Source organism: Enhydra lutris, unplaced genomic scaffold (genome assembly GCF_002288905.1).
Source record: "Enhydra lutris kenyoni isolate GAN:26980312 unplaced genomic scaffold, ASM228890v2 scaffoldscaffold5, whole genome shotgun sequence".
NCBI lineage: Eukaryota > Metazoa > Chordata > Mammalia > Carnivora > Mustelidae > Enhydra > Enhydra lutris.
Window position 1 is genome coordinate 30,595,844 of NW_019154089.1, and position 13,794 is coordinate 30,609,637.

General features: G+C 47.6%; 1 protein-coding gene across 2 annotated transcripts in view; it reads right to left on the reverse strand.

Annotated features, from left to right (window-relative positions):
• The window catches only part of LOC111140821 (cytoplasmic FMR1 interacting protein 2), a 126,308-nt gene that overhangs the window by 90,826 nt on the left and 21,688 nt on the right, over positions 1-13,794 (reverse strand). For both annotated transcript variants that reach the window (XM_022493013.1, XM_022493012.1), the window contains exons 3-7: positions 12,372-12,461; positions 7,589-7,666; positions 5,961-6,062; positions 2,193-2,374; positions 363-459 (exon numbers count right to left, since the gene is read on the reverse strand). In XM_022493013.1, coding sequence (XP_022348721.1) covers positions 363-459; positions 2,193-2,374; positions 5,961-6,062; positions 7,589-7,666; positions 12,372-12,461 — 549 coding nt within the window. The remainder of the gene's footprint in view (positions 1-362; positions 460-2,192; positions 2,375-5,960; positions 6,063-7,588; positions 7,667-12,371; positions 12,462-13,794) is intronic.

The following is a 13,794-nucleotide window of genomic DNA, read 5'->3' on the forward strand; positions in this document are numbered from 1 at the left end:
AAAATAACAGCTCTACTTCACAGATGAGGAAATGGTGGCTTAGACCTGGCTCACGTTCTCACAAGGGGTCAGTGGAGGGTCCAGGATTAGAAAACAAGGCCGTCACACTCCAGAACCCAGGCTCTCAGTCCTCACTGACGTGAAGGCGGCATGTGGGCCGAGAAGACTTTCAGGGAACAAAACCCCGCAGAGGGTAAAAGGGTCATCTGTGGTTGGGAGAAGACTTACGTCTGCTAATTCACGAGTAGGAAAGTGGGGATGTTCATCTGGACTGGGCTTCCCTGCTTGTGGTCCCTCCATCGTCAGGCCCCTGCCTGTGTCCTGAGACCCCAGGCCCAGATGAACAAGGAATGTGTCATCACCTGGGTGATCCTGTTGTGGTTGGCCAGGAACATGGAAAGGTTCTGTGACTCCTGGATAGACTGGGGGTCCGCCATCTTCCTCAGGAACTGGGCTGCCCTGTACATGGTGTCATGGAGAGGAATGCTCAGACGTAACCCGCCCAAGCCAGGCCTCAGGGGCTCCCACTTCCACCTAACCCAGAGTTCCACCGCCCCCTGGGGTTAGGGAGCTCTGAATATCACAGGTGACTCTGAAATCAAAGGAGAGTGTATTCTGGAGTCATTTTGTCTGGGGCTATGTACACCCTATATTAAGGGCACCTACAATTAAGAGGCAAGAATAGGTCCAACCCAGCAAGTTTAAGGGCAACTAGCATCCTAGGAACCAGCCAGAGGTGGCAAGACAGAGTGAAATGAGCACCCTCGTGCTGGGCTGTGACCTGTTGTGAAACCGCAAGCGGTCATGGAGAGGAATCCCAGGCAGGGTGCGTTGGTTTTATATGGATTATGTTATTTACAGAAAACCTCCAAGTTTCTAAAGCAAAGCACTGCATGGAAACAGAAGTCTATTCCACCTAACAGGACTGGAGGTGAAGGGATCATGGGCATGGGGAACATACACAGGGCTCAAAGGGGGAACCACACAGTACCCTGCACTGTTCCAGCCTAGCCTGGTGGTGGTGCGTCCTGAGTCATGGCCGACTGCGAGAGCATAGATATGCCTTGCTCACGTGGCTTGTGAGTGTGTCACTTGGGACCACAATGCAAAGAGTAGCCCAAACTGGGAAGAAATGGGAGGAAGGACGGTGGGGAGGGGCATGGGAGATACTATGTAAGCCATGTGCTGTCTATGAAATCTTTGTGAAAGCGGCTATTTCTGAACCAGTCTGGAGATGGGGCTCTGCCTGTGGACATGCACCCCGGGGTTACGCAGGTCCCTCGGGAAGAGAAAATGGTGGGAATCGGTCTGTTGCCGGGTTTCTCCAGTTATCTTGGAGGCCCAGAGGATGTGATTCAAGGAGGAGGGGCCCTCTTCATCAGTGACACAGAAGAGCCTTCCTAAGACATGTCTCTAGACACTGCAGAGCTCATGGAAGCCTCAGCAGCATGCAGGACAGTATCTGTTGCTTTCGAATGCCCACTGCCACCTTCTGCATGGCTGTATCCTAATTTCTGGAGAGTGACAGTCCCTGACCCACTCAGTCCTTCTTTCAGCTGACGCTGGCCAGCACCTGCTCCTTGGAGCTCCCACTCTCAGCAGTAACCGAGGGAGGGCTCCACACACCACCCAGACCAGAGCCAGGACAATCCTCCACGGGACTGTGGCAAAAGTACTTGAAAGAAGCGCCCCTTCTTTCCTTCCGAGCTGGGGCTGCCACGCTGGTCAGAGGGAAGCCGCCAGCTGCCAGCGACCACCCCAGGGCACAGGCCTGCCTGTGAATGAAGCTGCTCTCAAGGAAAGCTGAGCCGAGGGGTAGCGGGAACTGGACCTCCATCACCTGAGGATCTGGGTCCAAATAGAGTGAAACCGTTCCGTTCTGGGAGCGAATCCAGTTCCTTCTTTTACAGAAACAGTGTGAATTGGCTTTCTGAATCTTGCAGGAAATGACCGATGTGACTATCTTATGATTATTTTTCTGGTCCCAAACTGCATGGGAAACCACTATAGGTCGGGGAAAATGACGCTCTGACCTCATTTTGCGACAGAACACCTATAAAAACAGAGAGGCCCTCCCGCCGTGGCGGGGAATGGCTGGTTCGGTTCTGGAGGAGGAGCCCGGCAGAAGGGCTCCAGGCCCCGCCTCCCCTAGGTGGGCTCTGCAGGAGGAGGGGCAGGGAGGGTGCCCTGACCTTTTATAGGCAGAGTGGTCGTTCTTGACGCTGCACTTCATATTCTTTAGTTCATCCAAGACGGCGAACATGTTGATGAACTTGCCCAGGGTCAGGAGGTAGGCCTCGGAGACGAAGTCCTTCCTGCGCTCTGCATGGCACAGCCGCTTCACCTCACTGCAGAACCGCTCGATGGCCTTGCGCTGCGGGGGAGGGGCAGCGGGTAAGGACAGGCGGCCCGGAGGGGGCTCAAGGTGCTCTCGGTGGAGAGCAGGATCAAGGCTCCCTCCTCTGGGGCTCTGGTCAGAGTGTGGACATTTAGAGAGAGTCAGATCTGCCAGGAGATCTTTCTTAGCAGAGCCCCTAAATCCAGAGCTCCTTTGGAGAGGGGAGCATAGAACCTACAGCCAAGTGAGTCAAACCAAGGAATTCATTCACTATGCCTTTGCTGAGCAACATTATGTCTTATTCATTTTTTGTATCCCAGCACCTAGACCAGTGCCAGGCACCAGACAGGGTAGGGTAGAGACCAAGAGTGAGAGACACACTCAGAGAGAGAGAGGCTCATGCAGCCAGTAAATTGTATTTATTGTGCATCTACTACATGCCAGGAACCATTCTAGGTACTCCAGGAAAGTAGAGAACAAAACAGGAAAAAAAAGAAAAAACCTGCCCTAAGGTGCTTATATGTGAGCGGAAAACAAAACAAATACTCTATGTTAGAATGTGATATGCACCGTGGAGAAAAATAAAGCAGGAAAGGTGGATAGGGAGGGCAGGGAGAGCTGTACACTTTAGTAGGAAGATCAGAGAAGAAATCATCCAGAGGCGACTTTTAGGAAAAGAGTTTGAAAGAAGAGGAGAAAGACAGGGATAACTGAAGGAAGTGCATTCTGGACAGCATGAGTGGCCAGTGCAAAGGCCCTAAGGTGGAAGTATCCCTGACATGTTTGAAGAATGAGCAAGAAGCCAGTGGTTGAAGTGAAGTGAGCAGAAGGAAGAAACTGGAGGCACAGAGGGACCAGGGCCACTGGCTCTCACAGGACTTTGTGAGGGCTCAGGTCTCTACACTGAGTGAGTCAAGGATAACATGGTCTGAATTGTACTGTAAGGGGGTCACAATAGCTGCTGTGGTGAGAATCCACAGTAGGGGCAAAGATAGAAGCAAGGAGAATAGTTAAAAGAAATAAAAATATGTCTATCCCACGATATATACGTGAATATTCACAGTCGCCTTGTTCATAAGTAATCCCAAAGTGGATATAACCTTAATGTCTATTAACTAATAAATATGTAAATAAAATGTGGTAGATTCATACAGTAGCTTAGTATTTTGTCATGTATTTTGGTACATGTTACAACATGGATGGATCTTGAAAACAATATGCTAAGTGAAAGAAGTCTGTCACCAAAAATCACATTATTCTGCAATTTCATTTATATGCAGTGTCCAGAAGAGGCAACTCCATAGAGACGTGAGGCAGATTCGTGGTTACCTAGAGCTGGAGAGAGGGAGGGGAGGGTATAATGGGGTGGTAGCTAAAAGGGATGAGATTTTTTTGGGGGGGTGAGAATGTTCTATGACTGATCGTGGTGATGGATGCATAACCCTGTGAATATACGAATAAAAAATGGTTGAATTGTCCAATTTAAAGGATAAATTGGGAGTGCCTGGGTGGCTCAGATGGTTAAGCCACTGCCTTTGGCTCAGGTCATGGTCCCAGGGTCCTGGGATCGGGCCCCGCATCGGGCTCTCTGCTTAGCAGGGAGCCTGCTTCTCCCTCTCCCTCTGCTGCTCCCCCTGCTTGTGCTCTCTCCTCTGTCAAATAAATAAATAAAATCTTAAAATAAAATAAAATAAAATAAAGGATAAATTGTATGGTATGTGAATTACATCTCAAAAAATCTGTTACCGAAAAAAGCAGCTGACCAATAACAAAAATAGATAAAGCAGCAATTCAGAGAAAGACACAGAGAGAGGAGGAAGTAGAGGAAGAAGAGGGAAAGGCGGGGGAAGGAGAGAAATCCCTCCTGGTATATGAACTTTACTCCATGGACATGGGATACCCTGTCCCAGTCAGTCATTCCCCTTCTCCAAAGCCCAGACAAGCCATCCTCTCTCCTTCGAGTCCAGGTCCAGTGGAACTTTCCACAATGATGGAAATGTTTCATAACTGCACTGTCCAATATGGAAGCTACTCATCACATGTGGCTACTGAGCCCTTCTCACCTCATGGCTAGTGTGCTGGGGGACCTGAACTTTATTTAGTTTTCACGTAGATAGTCCCATATGGCTAATGGCTACTGTGTTCAACAACATAGTTCTAGATTACTCCAGATCCTCCCTTCTCTAAATTCTTTGTCGGAAGGCCTCCCCATTTAGCACTCAGTCAGCCTCTGGATAGTTCTCTCTTGGGCCTGCCTTCCTAAAGAGACCAGGCTAGTCACAGCAGCTGCCATTTGTCACACCTGCTCTGCAACCAGGGCTCCATTTGGCTCTCCACGAAGAGAACTCCTTTATCCTCCCCACACACCTGAGACGAGGCATGATTTCCAAGGTGAGAGAGCTGAAGGGGTTAGATGTTTCAGAACACACAGGCTCACAGGGACAGCGTGCAGAACCTTGAGTTTCTCTGCCTCGGAAGCTGCCCTCCTGCCCTGGGCTGCACGCGTGTGCGCCTTCCCCAACCATTCCTATCTCCCGCCCCCAGAGGCCTGGGCAGAGCTGGGCGCGGGCTGGACACCCAGCCAGGGCCTGCGAGGCTCCTGATGACACTCAGCTCTTCAGTGGAACGTGTAGAGGGGAGAGAGTGTGTGCCACGACTCCCGCCCCAGGGTGCAGACCAGCCTCGAAGTCTTCAACCTGCACTCCCACACAGGGTCCGACATGACTGCCGGAACCAACCACTCTGCTTTATTCTCCCTTGGCCATTCCTGTTTAAGCAGCCTGCCCTCTTGACTTCCATTCATGGAGGCCCCACGGCGCTCTTTTCTCTTTTCCTCCTAAAATGATTTCCTCTTCCTGGCTTCCCAGCTGGCCTCCCTGCTGTCATTCTTCTCCCCTCTCACCTTCTGCATCTGTAACTGTCTCCCCACCTCCCATCCATTTCCTACACAGCGGCCAGAACAGTGCTGCAAAACCTCAAACCAGAACATGTCACGAGGACACAGGGGCTTCTATGAGGCCTGAGTAAAATGCACGTAATCTTTTCATGTCTGACCTCCCAGCCTACAGTGCCCTGGAGATCAGGTCCTTTCTACTTCCCCGGGTCACCTTCCATCAGCCGCCCTACTCACTGCGGTGCCCTGGTTACCCGTTATTTCTCAAACACGCCATGCCCCTTCAGGCCTCAGGACCTTTGCCTTTGCAGTTCCTTCCGCCTGAAACCTTCTTTCTCTGGTCTTCACACGCCAGATGATTGTCACCTACAGAGTTCAGTGTAAAGGCCATCCCCACAGCTACACCAGGTCACAGACACCCTCCACCCCAGACTTAGGATTTTTCAATTTGGTTTTACTCACAGCACTTACTACACCCTGAAAAGGATTGTGTGTTTTTTACTGGCAGTCTCTCCTCCTCCCGAAACATACTCATGGGCTCCCTAAGACGTAAATCACGTGGACAGAGGGAGGCTTATCTATCTTGCTCACCAAGGATTGTGTCAGGAGCACATAAGGGGTATCTGCTCAGTGGGTAAGGTAAATAAGCTGGGTCAAAAATCCATGCCCCAGCAGCCGGCAGAGCCGAGCCTCTCGAGTCTCCTGATTCAGACCCACCCTTACCCTCACCTGAAAGTACATGAACTTCATGAGCTTGGTGACCTCCGGCTCCAGCACCTCCACTGTCTTCTCGTAGATCTCAACCCGGTTGGGCTGCTCATTGCATTTCACCTGTAGGGAGAGGGGGGAATCACACACCCTCCTTTGCCAAGGGAGTTCTGGTTCACATCTGTCGTCTTATTAACAGAGCCCTTTTGCACTCTTGAAGGCACCTCATTTAGGATGATAAATGCAGTGATCACCCTAGTGAGCGGGGGGCTGGGGTAGCCCTGTCTGATGGGTCTGACCAAGAGGAGAACTGCTCCCCAGACCCTGGCTGTGGGAAAGAAACCAGCTGGTTCTGAGATCAAACCCTCCTCCTCTTCAATCTGTTCAGTGCCCTGGCCTTGAGCTGTATACACATCTACCCTGGTCTGCAAGGTCTCCCTCCTTCAGCCTTTCCCCCACTCCTAACCCATTGCAGCCCATCAGCGTCTAAGCAGAGAATAATGTGCCAGCCACTGCTCTGCGTGCACACAGCGTGAGGCCCTCTGGCCATGCCTGGCCCCATCCAGAAACCCATTTTCTCTGTCCATTGGTTTTCAACACATCAGAATCCCATGGAAGCTGTTTCATAGCCTGCACACCCAAGACTGCTAACTGGTCAGGTGAAACTGAACAGTGAGTGAAGGATAATAATGAGGACATTCTTCACACCGTTGCTTAGGAATTCTTAAAATGGTAGCATGAAGGTTAAATACCCACCAGTCAATGATTAAATGGATAAAGTATGAGATAGTCATATGACATCATCATAAAGCTGCTAGAAGGAACATGGGGAAGCTAGAAGTGACACGGAGAGATTGCTACCATAACCTGACAGGTGGAAAAACCAGCAGGACGTGAAGGGTAATTGAACCGCATTTTTGTTAACCAAAACACAAAACAAAACTGTGTGTGTGTTTGTGTGTCCATATATAATAGAGGCATAGAAAATCTGAAAGAGTTCAAAGCAAACTGTTAATAAGTAGTTACCTCTGGGGACTAAGGGTAGGAGGAAGAGAGAGGAATAGCTTCTGTTTACTTTGCACACCTGTGGTTTGTTCATTTTGTTATAATGGGACCCATGAACTATATGATGTTGATAATTATGGTAAATAGAGTATCTGCATGAGTCAACACAAAAAAGTTACTAAAAAGGAATTAAGTGGAAAAAAGCAAATGGCAGAATAATATAAGTATAAACAATGTACATTTATAAATATAAGTCAATGATAATTTACAATAACATTTGTAGGAACAGTCGTGATTTCAAGGAAAAAGATCCAGAGGAATATGCAGCAAAGTATCCACAGTGATTCCGCTTTGGTGGGAGGTGAGTTTGGATGGTGGGGGTGAGGAGATGGGGATGTCTTGCTTTTTACTTTATACCTTTGGGCCATGGTTTGGGTGTCGCACAGGTAGTCCGTACTGATCTTGAAATAAATTGAATATTTTTTAAGCTGTCATCAGTGCTACGGGAAGCTCTCCACATGTCTCGAGCGAGCTCCTTTGACTACCAGGCCCTGCCTCACTCCCCGCCAGCTGGGAAAGTTCCGCTCTCTGGCTGGGGCCGAAGCGGAGGGCCCCGGAGAGCCACCGAGCAAGGACAGGCTCACCTGCGGGATGGCCCGGGAACAGCTGCGCCAGGTGTAAAGCATGACCGCATACTCGTGCCCTTCCTCCAGCATTTCATTCTGGAAAGCAAAACACGCCCTCAGCAGGGAGAAATTATGCTGGTGGCAGAAGTCTCCTTCAGGGCCCCCCAGAGCCTCAACGCCTCACAGTGGCCGGGGGACTAGCAGCATCTCGGAGACCTGGGAAGCGGAGGAGACGTGCAGACTCTCGGCCCCACTCTGGGCCTATGGAATCAGAATCTGTATTCCAATACAGCTCCCAGGTGACTCATCTTCCCAGGTCCACCCTTAGGTTTAAGAAGCCCCGGCTTCAGGGAGCCTCCTCAGACACCCCAGGGAGCTACCAACTGGCCACATTTTTCAAAGATGGAAAAACACCTTAGAAAAAAGGCGGCAGATCAAAAGTCTGCCTTGTTTCGGGTATACTGTGAGCAAGAAAATAAGCAAGTAGCAAAACAGTACGTACAGCCGGTAGGTTAAAAAAACAAAGAGTAATAATTATGGAAGTACACTGCTGTGTACTGAAAAATACCTTGGTACAAGAGGCATGAAGCTAACGAGTGAGCTCTCCGTGGGGCTGGACACACTCTGTCATATGACAGAGTACGAGGTTGCCCTTATATAAGAGCCCATGCTACTATTCCAGAAGCAGGAAAATGATTAAGCTCCATTTTTTAAAATAATTCCCAGCAGATGGCAAAACCGGTAAGAGCATGGAAAACGAATCCGAAAAATAGAGTGACGACTCACCTCACCTCGCCAAGTGCTAAGAGCCCTAAACCCAGGTTCTACATAGCTGGGCTCAAATCCCAGCTTCATCACTTCTTAGTCCTTTCATCGTCAAGAAGTCAGTTAACCTAAAATTCTCCATTTAGTATCTGTTTAATGATAATGACAAGGACAACCTCCAAGGATTTCATGAAAATTAAATCACACACACACACACACACACACACACACACACAGACCACTTCAGGTGGTCCATAAAGGGAAGTAAGAGTATTACTAGGAAAAAGAGGAGTCTGGCACTTTCTCAAAGAATACAACACGGAGTCACCACATGACCCAGCAATTCCACTGCTAGGTACATACGTCCAAGACAAATGAAAACACACGTCCACACAGAAATGTGCACCCTTGTTCACAGAAGCGCTCTCCTCACACCAAGAGGTGGGAACTAGCCAAATGGCCACTGACTGCTTCGTGGATAAACACAGGGTGGCACAGCCACAGAAAGCAGCAGTGCTGGTCTGTAGGTGGGAGGGAAGTGCTGATATGGGCCACGGCGTGGATCAATGCGGAGAACCTTCTGCCAGGCCCCAAAGGCCACCTGGCTCATCATTCATTCAGAGGAACTGCTCAGCACAGACAGATCCACAGAAACAGAAAGCAGATTGGGGGATGGGGAGAGACAGGACTTAGGAGTGACTGCTAATGGGCTTGGGGTTTCTTTTTGTGGTGACAGAAATAAAATGGCAGTGATGTTTGTATGACATTGTAAATACACTAAAAAACACTGAATTATACCCTTTAAATGGTGAATTTGATGCTGTATGAAGTTGACAAAAAAGCAATAAAAATGGCATCGCCAGACCATCTCTCTTGTAAATGTCTGTGCTGATAGAAAAATGAACCTAATTTTTTTATTAAAAATTTTTTTAAAAAATGAGCCTAATTTTTTAATTCCACGTATCACATCTACTTCATAATATCTCCTTAGCACAAGATCAGATTTAATTTGGAATTTATTACTTCTTATAATTTTGTTTTCCATAGCAAATGTCGATGAGGAGCCATACTTTCAATTCTTAATTTGGACCCCTTTTAAAATCAATAACATGTTGTCCTTGGGACCAGAGAGCACCAAGATCAAGCCTGTGGGTCTCCTGCTGCTCCTGCTTCAGAACAGAGGTCAAAAATGGGAAGTGACAATAACCTCGGGGATGTGTATCTACGTGTTAGCATCACACAGCCCACCAGCAGGGGGAGGAGTCTGACTTTCACTCAGTGAATGCTTTACTAAGTGGTCGGGGTCCCAGGCTCTATGCTGCGTGCTGTGAACAGGGCGGCAAACGAGAACGGTGCAGACTCTGCCCTGTGGGTGTTTCAGTGCCCATCCATCAGATGCCTGGAGGACAGGGATCAGGACGGTGGGCAGAAAGAGCCCTAAATGGGGCCTCAGGAAGACTTAAGTCCTGATCCTGGCTCTGCCTGGGCTCACCTTTTACCTTGAAAATGTCACCAGTTTTCTCAGGTAGAGTTGGCCCCAATCACCAGTTCACTCCTGATGCCCAGGCCATGCCCCAGCAGAGCCAAACCCTTATTCCTGGGGGAGGAGCCAAGGCCCCAGTATTTTTTAATGCTCTCAAGGCAATTCCAGTGTGTGGCTCAGGAAAGGGAATTTGGGCACAGAAAGGGACATTATATATGTGCATGCACAGAGACACCCAAATCCCGGGAGTCTCTGAGAATCTCTGTCTGTGTCTTTCCTCCTGCTGTTTCCACCACCTAGGATGTTTTCCCCACCTCATCTCTGACAGATGAATTCCAACTATGTGGAACAGCAGAGATGAGTAGAAAGAGATCAGGACTCGGAATCAAAAGCCTGGATCCCAGGTTCCACCCTGTGATTTACTAGTTGTGGGATCATGAGCAACTTGCTTGTTCACTTCTCCAGGTCTCAGTTTTTCATCTCTAAAATGGACGTAATGATCCCTTTGCAAGTCACAGGGCTGATATAAGGCTCCAATGATATCATGTATGAGAATATCTTATACATTTTAAGTCATCTTACATATGGTTAAAATGTGTGTGTGAGTCTATACATAGGGCATATTAGGCCCTATTCAAAAGCCCCTTCTTTCATCAAGTTTTCTCTGACCCTCTCAAGGACCCTTCAAAAACACAGAGCTTTAAACTTTTGTCATGTCATTTACCTTTGACTTTGTGCATTTCTATCTGCCTGTAGAGTAATCCAGAGCACGGGTTTTGTAGTCAGACAGACCTGCATTTGGCAACATCACTTGTCAGTGGTGGGACCTTGAGTAATTTACTTAAATTTTCTGGACTCTGGTTTTCCCTGTCTATGAAATGGGTATTGTGATAAAACCTGTCTCACAGGGTAGAGGTGAGAACTGACTCAAACAGTGCAGTTATAATATCCAAAACAGAACTTACAAACAGACATCTCTCCAAAGAAGACATACAGACAGGCCAACAGACACATGAAAATGTGTTCGAAAAGACTAATCATCAGGGAAGTGCAAATCAAAACCATAATGAGATATCACCTCACATCTGTCAAAATGGCTAAAATCAAAAGCAAAAGAAACATCAAGTGTTGGCGAGGATGTAGAGAAAAAGGAGTCCTGTCGCACTCTGTTGGTGGGAATGCAAACTGGTGCAGCCACGATGGAAGTCCATTTGGAAGTTTCCCCCAAATTAAAAATAGTACAAGAACATTAATTTGAAAGGATATATGCACCTGTTTATTGCAGCGTTATTTATAATGGCCAAAAGATGGATGCCACCTATGTGTCCACTGATAGATGAATGGATAAAGAAGATGTGGTAGAGATATACAATGGAATATTCAGCCACAAAAAAGAATGAAATCTGGCCATTTGCAACAACGTGGATGGACCTAGAGAGATCTAGAGACTAAAATGCTAAGCAAAGTAAGTCAGTCCAAGAAAGACAAATACCATATAATTTCACTATGTGGAATTTAAGAAATAAAATAAGCAAACAAAGAGAAAAAAAAAGAGATAAACCAAAAACCAGACTCTTAAATACAGAGAATAAACTGATGGTTACCAGAGAGGAGATGGGTGGGGGCTGGGTGGAATGGGATGGACAGGATACTATGATGACCCCTAAGTCATGTACAGAAGTGCTGAATCACTATATTGTACACCTGACACTAATATAACTGTGTATGCTAACTACACCAGAATTTTAAAAAAATTTAAAATAAATAAACTCTCTGCACAGAAAGTGTTCAATAAAGGGAAAACTTGTCTATTTCCCAGTTGCCTCACTGAGAATCAAGACTGGCCCCTACTTGTCCTTGGACATCCCCTTCTAACATCTGGCACAGTCTCTGCAGGAACCAGGTACACAGTATTTATTAAATGGATGGGGTCAGGGACGGTAAGTCCAGGCTTTAACATATAACTGGTACAGTGAGAAAGGTCCAGTGAGCTGCAGATGAAGCCTCTGAAGGAGGATTCTGGAATGCCTCAAATTCCAGGGCTGCAGGAGAATAACATCAATGAAAGCCCAAGAGGGAAGAGGGGGCTTCTTCACAGATGGGTCAGGTACAGAACTATCCGACCATCGCCCCCCCCCCCCCCCCCCCCCCCCGTGAATAATTCGGACCACCAACTTCCTTGGGAAAATACATATTATTCTACAACCATCATCTCTTCATTCTGAGAAATCTTCTGCTTTGGTCAAGAGAGAAATGTCCACCCAGCCAGTAAGTAAGCTGTAGAGTATAAGACAAGGCAGGATCTGATCATATGTTAGCCTACACTGCTCCAGAGAAGTTCAGCAACATGAAGAGTTGGGTCAGGTGGGGCCCTACAGGTGAGTAGGACTTGCAAAGCTGGAAGACAGGAACAGCATGCCCCGGGCCCTGGGAGAGGGTGGGGCAGGGCATGAGAACGGGCTTATGGAGACGGGTCTGACTGAGACAGGCAGCTCCCGGGAGAGCCGAGCACCTGCCCCTCCCTCCCGTTCTGGCAGGATGGCGGCGACTTACCATGCTGGAATGGACCGTAGCCTGCTCAATGTACCTTGCAATGCCTGTGACAAATGCATTCCTGTCCTCGAAGTTTGTGTCAAAGTTAGCCTGTAGGAATTAGAGGACAGAAACATTTGTTGGAAAACAAGTCCAAGGTGGCTGGGTGTCCAAAAATGAGTCCAAACCTTTGCCAACCAACGCCACAGGTCTCTGTGGAAACCTATCTCCACATCGTCCTCTGATCCTCCCCCCGGAAAATCCCACTCTGACTCACTCACACTGGGCAGGCGCCTGCGAGACGGGGCCCGCACCTGCTCCCCCAGGTTGCCTGAGACTTGGAAGTAAATGGGTAAACTTCAGAAACCTAACTAGCTGCTGAACGTTAAGAGGGATATCACGTTCATCCAGCCGTTGCAGAAACACTCACCTGAGGCTGCAGATGCTTACGTACAAGGACGATAACTGCGGCATTTTTTGCGACAGAAAAAACTGGAAACCGTCCAAATATTCATTAACAGCAAAAGGCTAAATAAGTCATAGTATATCCATACGATGGACTTAAAAGTACTAGGTCGTGGTTAAAAATAAAATGGTGGCATTGCAGTATTGTCATGGAAAAATACCCATAATAAATTTTAAGTTAAAAAAGCCAAATCATAGACCAATATATATAGTACGGTTTCCTTTTTGGTTAAAAATATCTATATCTATGTATGATATATATTTATATCATATATATGGTAAAAAGGGACGTGTGTGTGTGTGTGTAGTCACAGTTACAGGGTGATTTTTATTCGTTATACTTTTCTGTATTGCTTGTAATAAAAAAGATACTTATGTAATCAAAAATTCAACCTGGGTTAGAAAATGTGAATAAGCCAAGTTTGTGACTTGACCCCTCAGCCAAGTTCGTGCTTAATAAAATCTAACTACTGAACGAAATTACAAATATATTATGCATTCATATTTAGTCTCAGTTAGCAGCCCCAGAACCTACAAGAGGTCAAATACAGCTAAAAATTTGTATAACTTCTTCTTTTCTCACGTGGCATACTCACCCAACACGCCCAGACGAGGGGCTGTTTGCGAGGTTGACTCTAGCTACACCGATGCCCTTCCCGGCTTGCCCTAAGGTGAGGGGGGATCGGTCATGGTTTTGAGCAATCTGATCATGGTCTGTCACAAGCTCAGGCAAAGGCAAACAATGGTGACTTGCTTCCCTGAGCCATTAGCTGCTATGGGGAGCTGAAAGCTCTTCTCACATACATGATGGAAAAGTAATTACCCAGGCAGGCTCCAGGGGTTTCTAAATTGTAATATTTAATTCATGAGATGAGAGCTGCCAAATCCTTGGTTGGTGCTGCAGCAGGAACCGCCGGGAAGGTATTTGGGGTCAGAGCGGATCAACAAGCCTTCCCTGGGGAGGAGAACAGCTCTGGTG